General features: G+C 45.0%; 1 protein-coding gene across 1 annotated transcript; it reads left to right on the forward strand.

The window, feature by feature from the left end:
* The first annotated feature begins 4,872 nt into the window (after positions 1-4,872).
* On the forward strand, positions 4,873-8,862 carry cd79a (CD79a molecule, immunoglobulin-associated alpha). Its single transcript, XM_035422901.1, has 5 exons — positions 4,873-5,121; positions 6,207-6,575; positions 7,024-7,139; positions 7,392-7,454; positions 8,389-8,862. The coding sequence occupies exons 1-5, from the start codon at positions 5,082-5,084 to the stop codon at positions 8,506-8,508; spliced, it is 708 nt and encodes a 235-aa protein (XP_035278792.1). The 5' UTR covers positions 4,873-5,081; the 3' UTR covers positions 8,509-8,862.
* Positions 8,863-9,312: the final 450 nt, after the last annotated feature.

Below are 9,312 nucleotides of genomic sequence, written 5' to 3' on the forward strand. Positions count from 1 at the left end.
ACACACACACACACACACTCACACACACACACACACACTCACACACACACACACACACACTCACACAGACTTACCAGCTCAGACCTATGCACATAACCACACGCACACCCGTGCACACACACGCATGCATGCAGACAGACACTGATGTGTAGAAACGCACACGCACGCATGCATGCCCAGATACACAGACAGACGCGTCTGTGTCTTTGTACAGTAACACACAGGCAGTTTAAAAGCATGTTAAAGCCAGACCTCTTTATTGCACCTAACTTAACCCCACAAGAGGGTAAACAGGGAAATATAAAGAGGGAAAATATGGTTACACGGTGGGGAGGGGAGGGTAATTAGGCTTATATGCTGTCAAATACACTTTTAGCTGGAATAAAATATTTTTCGTAATTATAGCAATATTTGTATTCATAATATCTATTTGCCTGGTTACAAATTGTGTTTATTGCATTTATTTTGTAGTTTTTCATTCCAATGTAGAGATTCCATGCAGGACCAAAGACAGGGAAGGTGTGTACCAGTAATGTTTTTATTTTAAGTTATTGTTTCGATGTTATGAAGCTTATATCCGTGCGAAAGAAGTCTGCGATTCTACTGAATCAGGAAGTATTGCTGTTGTGTAGAAGCCCAGCCGCGGTGCTCCGTTTAGAGACGGTCGATCCTGCTCCACACTCCAGAGCGGAATTCTGGCCCGGGCCCGTTCCTCACACTGTGGCACGCCTGCAGCCGCACACGCCTCTTTGCTCCTCGCCCGTTCCCTGTGTTTAAACCGTCACTGTGTGCGGTTTTCCCTCGCCCCGCCCCCCCCCCCCCCCCCCCCCCCCCCCCCCCCCCCCCCCCCCCCCCCCCCCCCCCCCCCCCCCCCCCCCCCCCCCCCCCCCCCACCATCTGCTGTATCAGAGCTGGCTTGAATGCTGGTTTTTATCCATAGTCTCTAGGGAGGGCTGTTTAACTGAATCCCTGTCTCGTTTCAGCAAACATATAGTGAAGGTGGATGGCAGTATACTGGATTTCAGCAGTGTAACAGATCCATAAGTTTTCAGCCGTGTAACAGATTCGTAACGTGGTTGCTGGGTTTAATCGACACAGTGTGTGGCTGTGCGTGGTGCTCTAGAGCTCCCCCCTATGGCAGGATTGTGTACTGCTGTGCACTGGCCCTTGTCGGCCTATAGCAGGGGTTCCCAATCATATCTTAAAAGGGCTGATGTGGGTGCAGATTTGTGTTTTGGCCCAGCACTAAGACCCCTGATTGTACTTTTCAAGGTCATGATTGAAGACCAGTTAATTTGTTATTGCTGGGCCAAAACAAAAACCTGCACCTGCACCAGCCCTTTTCGGATAAGACTGGGGACCCCTTACTCTATACTGTACACTTCACTGACTTGGACAGTGTAATTGGTGCATCTGCTTCAGTCACCACAGTGGAATGGACTGAAGTATTAGTGTTAATGTATTACTAATGAGTGTAATGAGTGAGTCTGGTAGCACCGTGAGACAGTGATGTCATATGAACAGACATTACCCCGCGAGACAGTGATGTCATATGAACAGACATTACACCGCGAGGCAGTGATGTCACATGAACAGACATTACCCCGCGAGGCAGTGATGTCATATGAACAGGCATTACACCGCGAGGCAGTGATGTCACATGAACAGACATTCCCCCCTTCCTACCATTCACAGCTTTAAGCCGTGAAGGACTGAGAACTCGGCTCTGGAGTCTGGAAAGGGAACGGAGGCTGCGGTTTTGGGTTTTTATTGCTAGTACTGTAATGAATATTGCTGCAGTTGTTATGAATTATGCATCCTCATTGCCGTAGAAACCGCTAACCCTGCTGCGCGGCTACGCTGTTGGCGCTGCGATTGTTATTTGATGGCCTGTAGGTGGCGCCTGTCACAGGAGACGCGTTTAGTTCAGCTTTAGCGCTGCCTTTTACCGCTCCCTGCTCTTCTTCTTTGGTTTCTTTTCTCCTCCTGGCCTCCTGCCCCCCTACCCTTTCAGCCTGCCCTGCGTGACAGGGGAGGGGGCGGGGCAAAATGCAACCAAATCGATTCTCAGAACTTTTGTTTTTTCGTCAGGGTTGTCTGTTTCTTGTCTTTCTGTCTGTCCGTGTCTGTACATCTCAGCCTGTCTGTGTGGGACGCGCTCGCTCAGTCTCGCTCTCCTCCTCTGTCCTCCTCTGTCCTCCGCGCAGGGAGAGGTGCCTCCTTCCTCTGTTCCGTTCGCTTTTCGTAATCGCACAATGTTACTGTATTTTTTTTTTCCCCGTTTCCCCCTTTTGTTTTTGTATTTTTTTTAATTTATTTATTTTTATTTGGCTTTATCGGGTGGGATTGGCTGTTTGAGCAAAGCGAAGTAAGCATGTGCTATGCATTGGCAGGTAAGAGAGAGAGAGAGACTCGCTTCGCTTCACCTCGCCCAGCGGTCTGAGACTCTTCACTTTCGTGTCCTCGTGCGTGCGTGCGTGCGTGCGTGCGTGCGTGCGTGCGTGCGTGCGTGCGTGCGTGCGTGTTCATGTCCATGTGCACAATTGGGTTGCATGCATGCACATGGGTGCCTGTGTGTGTGTGTGTGTGTGTGTGTGTGTGTGTGTGTGTGTGTGTGTGTGTGTGTGTGTGTTATATGTATGTGTGTGTGTGTGTGTGTGTGTCCCATTGCGTGTGTGTGATATGTGTGAGTGTGTGACTGTGTGCGGACTCTCCTGTTTGTTCTCTCCCCCTCTGCTCGGTGCGTAAGGCCTGCTATGCAGTTCCTGTCTGTCTGTGTTTGGACAGACCTGCAGTGGATCAGACTGCTGGGGGCCAGAGCTAGCGCTGTCTCTGCATCTCTCTTCCCTCTCTCGCCCCATATGTATCCCATATACGAATACATAGCGATATGTATGTATGAATATATTTATAGAGAAGGGTGCCTTGTCTAGTGATCAACCTCGATTCTTTTCAAAGGGCTTTCTGGTGAACGCCGTCGTTCCTCTGCTGTTATGAACGATTTGGGCTGTAAAAGGTCAAAAGTGATTGGTTCTAAGGTCCAGGCTGTTTTTTCATGGATCGAGCCCCCCCCCCCCATTTCAAATGAACAATATGGGATTGGTCTCACATGTAACAGCCGTTTGCCACACCAGGTGTGTTTTTGTGATCTTGTCCACCAAGTTAAATTGTCTCCAGAAGGTGTTTAGTACAGATCAAGCCTTGATCACTGCACTGAGGTGCCCAGCACGTGTCTATCTATCTATATGAATATACAAGAACTATACTGTGTATTTGGGCTTTGATTTTATTGTGTAAGAGGGTTGTTTTTTTAAAAGATTATGTATACTTAAAAGAGTTGAGGTACGTTTTTTAACTATTATTTTCTTTTTTAAATAAATTGGAAAACGTTCAACCTTTTGTTGTCAATGTCTTTCATTCCCTTTCACATATAACGTGGAGGGGAGTAATGGTAGAGGATGGGCTACAGGGTGAAGAAGTGTTGTAATTAGGGATACAAATTTTGTGGAATACTTTAAAATGACCATCGCGCCCGTTAATCGATTAATAATTAACTGATAAGCTTGAAATCTAGTATATGGCCTATGAAAAGAATAACTCAAAATAGGCCTAGGATTTAATTCATTTTATTTGTATAGCGCATTTTGCAGAGAACTGTCACAAAGACGCTTTACAGAATAGCAAGCCAAATTAATGAGCTGTATATATCAGAGAGGATTTATTTAGATATGCTCAAGCAGTCATTAAAACAGGATTTGTGTATTGTGTATCAAGGCTGTAACGGCACAAAACAAAATGATATAAACATGGATTCACAAACTGAGAAATTTGGTATAAAAGCTATAAATTATCTGGGGACGGGGGAGGGGGTGGGGGGTGCAGGTTCAAATCTGGTTCAAATAATTGTTCCATTGATTGATTCCACTGCTGTACCCTTGAGGGAAGAAAAGTTTATGGTGATTTGATTAACTTCCATGTATCTTTGTGACTGACACGATCCAGAGGACTAACACTAATCTTGTGTGGTGTTTTCAAAAAAAAAAAAAATCTGCTGCTGTTTTCACATTATGGGGATGAGCTGCATGGCTCTGGCTGCTCCATGTTGTCTCACCACACGTAGCCCAACCATCATGTTGCAAAAAGTGGAGAAGAAAATAGCAGCGCTACATTTTTCCACTGGCATTCAAACTTTGGTGCACAGCTGGCCAATCATGGGATGAATTAGGTCATTTTAATCTCGTTCCAAATTCCTCCCATCTGGCAAAGTTTTCCAGCAGGTTACATTTCTTAAGAGGCAGGGACACGGACAATCGCATCTGCTTAACGAGGTATGACAACACAAACAGGTTTTCACAACGATGCCAGCAGCCATTTAACTTTAAACGGGGGTTCCTGACGTCCGTCGTTCCGCACCACTTGGAAAGGTCAGTTAACGTTAGCCCGACTGACCTTGAATCGATCAACTGTGTCTCGATGGAAGTGAGACCCTTACGAAAAGGAATTGGGAAGGAGAAAAGGTACAAGAGCTGGCAGCGCTCTATTAGAGGACCAGGGGTCGAGAGGAAGTTATACTTCTGTTAAAGTACCAGCTGAGAGAAGAGAAGGGGGGGGGGGGCGGCAGTGTGGGTGATGATGATGGTGTTTCATCGAGGTCATTCAAGCACATCGCCTGTCGCTGTAGTTGCAGAGAGAGTGGGCGTGGCCCTAGGAGTGAAGAGATGCAAATGACGCGAGGAGAAACCAAGGAGGGCGCGGGGGAATTTGGGTCAGCCTGTGAGGATAATGGGATGGGATGAGGACTAAGGGGGGGTGACGGGAGAGCGACGGAGGGGAGCAGGGAGGGAGCAGGGAGGGAAGAGGAAGGGGCCAGAATGTAAAGAGGGATGAGGGTGATGGAAAAGAGAGGAAGGACAGGGCTGAAAGCGACGGCTTAGTCATACGCAAACGAGGGGAGGAGCCATAGGGACCGTATTAGAAGGGGAGCGACGCAGGAAACAGCGTCTGAGAGAGAAATGAGCAGGACCCTTCGCACCTGTTCACTTCTGCCATTGCAAAAGTGAACTTGAACTTCATGAGAAAAGATGATCCTCAGAAGCATCCTCCTCCTTCTGTGGTGCGCTGGTGAGTGGTATTTTGGCGTCGGTTTCACAGAATGAATCCATAGCAGGAGTTTATGATGCTGTATTTAGGTAATGTGAGGGAAAACATCGCGACAGCTGCTCAACATCTACATGAACAATTTGCTGCGGCTGAAAAAATTAAAATTATACCAACAGGCAGGAATAGCAACATTGTTGAAACAAAAGATGCTTTACAAAAACTTAGGAATGGGTATAAAAATGTAACTATGAGCAGCTTTTACAATGTTCACTGCGTTCTGTAACTTCTATGTTCTGCTTCACTGAAGCTCATCTCCTCTCAGAACAGATGTCATATCAACATCTCTTCCTCTTTCTACTTATAGGTTTAAGAGGGAGTATTCCTATGCTCGCTTTATAATAAAAATAATAATAATAATAAGAAGAAGAAACTTTATTTGTATAGCACTTTTCAAAAACAAAGTTACAAAGTGCTTTACACACATACAAAGCAATAAAATAATACAAGATGCAGACGACAGCTTAAGGGACACATTAAAACAAAGTATATGAATAAATTAGCATGAAAATAGGAGCAGCATGAAAGAGGGCCAAACAGAAGAACAGACACAGATACAAGGTTAAAAGAGTATAGTAAATAACAGGATGTTAAAAAATATAAAGATAAGATTAGAAAAGGTAAAACATTCAAAGCAACTTTGTAAAACATGTGTATCTCTCTTTATATCTGAAACTCATTTTGTTCTTTAATTGTTAAAGCACTTAACAGCATATACAGTACGTTCTGTGGCACATACTGTACCATCTTATTTGTGCCAAAGTCATTTCCCATGTGATTAAAGCACGTTTTAACGTGTTAAGTGAATCTGTGAACTGAACAAACTTCACAGATTCCTGGGCTCAAACTGGCAGTGACTCTTCAGTATAGTGTGCTGTGATAATATGGTGTTACTGTGAAGCTGACAGGCCCGGTCTTTCACAGATGTAATGTTCATATTGTAAGCTTTGTACGATGGAGAATTTGGATTAGATTAGATTAAACACATTTAAGCTTTTTATCACCTGATCCTGTTCTTACTTCCCTGTACTGACCCTCTGTTCCCAAAGATGTTACCCATGGCAACCTGGATAAAGTTACGCTTTACAAAGATCAGCCTTTGTTGCGGGCCGAGGTCTCCAGCAGAGCTGAACTGCTGTGCTGTTATAACGGGTCCACGGTTGAGCCCACATGGCTGGTTACTGTCACCGGGCGCGTGAACAACGGGACCAATTACAACAGCACGACTCGCAAAGTGGAGATCGACGAAGTTAGGCTGAGTCAGCCCAAAAAAAACGTAACGCGTGATGGGACACCGTGTCACATGCTCGAGGTGAAAGAGGTGCACCCGAATGACACTGGGCTCTACCGGTGCCTCCTCAGCGGCACCGGCCCGCATCCCCACACCTACACCCACGGAACCTACCTGCAGGTCTACAGTAAGTGGAGCCGGGGGGTGGGGCAACCCCGCGCAGAGCGCAAGATTCTTACAACTTTATCTTCCGTATTTACGCGGCTTTGTCGAATGCTTGATTCTGATTGGCCACCTCAGGCATGTTATGGTATGATATTGGAATGGCGGGTATGCCATCCCGCCAAATTACGGTTTGGTGTTTACCGAATTACAGACCGCTGCTATGGGTAACAGACTGCATTAACTTAGAAAGCTTTTCCTATGACTCGGCATAAAAAAGTGCAGTTAAAAAACTTTTAAATTTGCTAACTCGCAACATCTGGCGTCAAAAAGACGTTACTCCACTGTTAACTTGCCTCATAGTGTACTCCAATACTCCCATTAGCCATGCCATTGATAGCGGTAGTCTGAGATCCAGGAAGTTAGCATGATGGCTGCCCTTGGGTCTCTGAACAAGACTTCCTTCCTCTCAGTGCGAACGTCCAAGATTCTGAACATCAGCGAGAGCGCCAAGAACAGGATCATCCTGACCGAGGCGATCCTGCTCCTCCTGTGTGTGCTAGTGCCCGGAATCCCGCTTTTGTTCAAGGTGAGGACACAGCCATTCCGCAAGCAGCGTCCAGCTCTAGCACTGCAGTGAAATACAGGATTCCCCTATGGCACAGGGACTCACGCCCCCATGCACTGTGACCCTGTCATTGCACCAGAATCACTGTGAGGAATGACTGTGGCATGGCGCCGCTACTGTGTATGAAATTAAATGGGGCTTTGCTACTGGGGAGGTGGGGGGGGGGGGGGTGTTGGCGACCTTCTCCTCACCTTCTCTCGTTCTCTTTCACAGAAAAAGAAACTCAATGAGCTGGAAAAGAAGAAGAACACGGAAGAGGAAGAGAACATTTACGAGGTGCATATTTGGATCTCTTCCCTCTCTCTCTCTCTCTCTAGCTCGCACACAATCTTGCCACATGTCCAGAATAGCACATATAAAGCAATTATAAACCTTATTTACCGATATACACTACATGACCAAAAGTATGTGGACACCTTACATACAACATCTCATCCAAAATTATGGGCATTAATGTGGAGTTGATCCACCCTTTGCTGCTATAACAACCCCCACTCTTCTAGAAAGGCTTTACACTAGATGTTGGAGCATTGCTGCAGGGATTTGCTTCCATTCAGCCAGAAAAGCATTAGTGAGATTGAGCACTGACTGGGCGGTTAGGCCTGGCTCACAGTTGGCTTTCAGACTGATCTTAAAGGTGTTGGATGGAGTTGAGGTCAGGCCAGTGAAGTACTTGCACACCGTTCTTGACAAAACCATTTTTATATTGCCCATGGGCATTTTCACGCTGAAACAGGCTTGGGCCGTCCCTAAGCTTCAGTGGAAGTACAGAATTGTCTCAAATGTGATTGCTGTCTTGAATGAGGATTTTCCTTCACTGGAACTAAGAAGACTAGCTCAAACCATGAAAAACAGCCCCAAACCAAGGGGTGTCCAGATACTTTTGGTCATATAGTGCATTTTATTGTTTTCATTTTTGAGATATTAATTAGTGCTGCAATCTTTGCATAAAGTGTGCCTGGACTTACTGTTGAACTTTATTCACTTATGGTGTGACTTCCTCCAGCTATGTACTTATCATCTGACATGTTACTGTCTACATTGCTCTTGTAGCTAACCTTTTCATTTTAATTCGGAGTCGTATAAGCCCTTGTAAATCATTGTTACAAAAGTGGTCTGCCAAAGAAACAATTGCACTATAAATATGACTCAATGCAAAGTGTGCTTCTTCTCATCCCCCCCCCCCCCCCTTCCCCATATCCATTTGTAGGGACTGAACCTGGACGACTTCACCTCCACCTACCACCAGATCCAGCGCTCCCAGGTTTGCAGCCCCTACCAGGATGTGGACAATGTGCAAGGGGAAGACTTTCAGCTGGAGAAACCGTAAAGGAGGCGTGGAGATGAGTGGTGGAAGATGAGCAGTCAGTGCATAGGAGGTGCATAGTCTAGTTTGGAGGGAGTGCAAGAGAGATTTTGTAAGACTCCTCAGAGAGAAAGATAAATGAATATTTTACAAGTCTGCTTTGGTAATTATCTTTGGCAACAAGCCACTTTTCTGCTCATTTCATACAACTTTAATGAACTAGTTTTGCTGCCTAAACCCCCTGCTGAGACTTCTGTTTGACAGATGTAATATAATAATGACAATTCAATAATTGCATGATGATTTAGAAATGCTGTGACTGTGAATTTGAACCAATAAAACCATTTGATTTAAGGGTGGATTTCCATCAACAATGTTCTTATAGTGACTGGCTGTTTTTCTTGTTAATGATGTCTACATATATATGGGGTCATTTTTATTTTCTTCTTCATCTTTTTCTGTATAATAATAATAATAATAATAATAATAATAATAATAATGGTTCCTTGGCATGGTTCCTTCTAAATCGTAATTTTAATAATTGATTTCCAAAGTGGAGAGTTTTAAGGGCACAGCAATAATTTTATGAAGGTGTACACCTGGAAACTTAAATCCCTAATTTTCCACTTTAAAATAATAAAAAGCTTCTCTTCAAATATTTAAGTTGCTGTTTAGCGTTTTACCTTAACGACGGCTATCATCTCACCAATGAGAAGTAACAAAACGCTCCTATAAAATTATGGACTTAGCTCGCAGGTGAGGTGCATTCATAAACATTATATTGAAGTTGAAAGGAGGGCGTTAATTTGGCAACCAGTGAACGCTGCG

This window comes from Anguilla anguilla, chromosome 1, assembly GCF_013347855.1.
Source record: "Anguilla anguilla isolate fAngAng1 chromosome 1, fAngAng1.pri, whole genome shotgun sequence".
Taxonomy (NCBI): domain Eukaryota; kingdom Metazoa; phylum Chordata; class Actinopteri; order Anguilliformes; family Anguillidae; genus Anguilla; species Anguilla anguilla.

Coding starts and splice junctions, on each gene's coding strand:
- cd79a (XM_035422901.1), top strand. CDS start 5,082: ATGATCCTCAGAAGCATCCTCCTCCTTCTGTGGTGCGCTG. Junction 6,576..7,023: donor AACCTACCTGCAGGTCTACA/GTAAGTGGAGCC, acceptor CCTTCCTCTCAG/TGCGAACGTCCAAGATTCTG. Junction 7,455..8,388: donor AGGAAGAGAACATTTACGAG/GTGCATATTTGG, acceptor ATCCATTTGTAG/GGACTGAACCTGGACGACTT.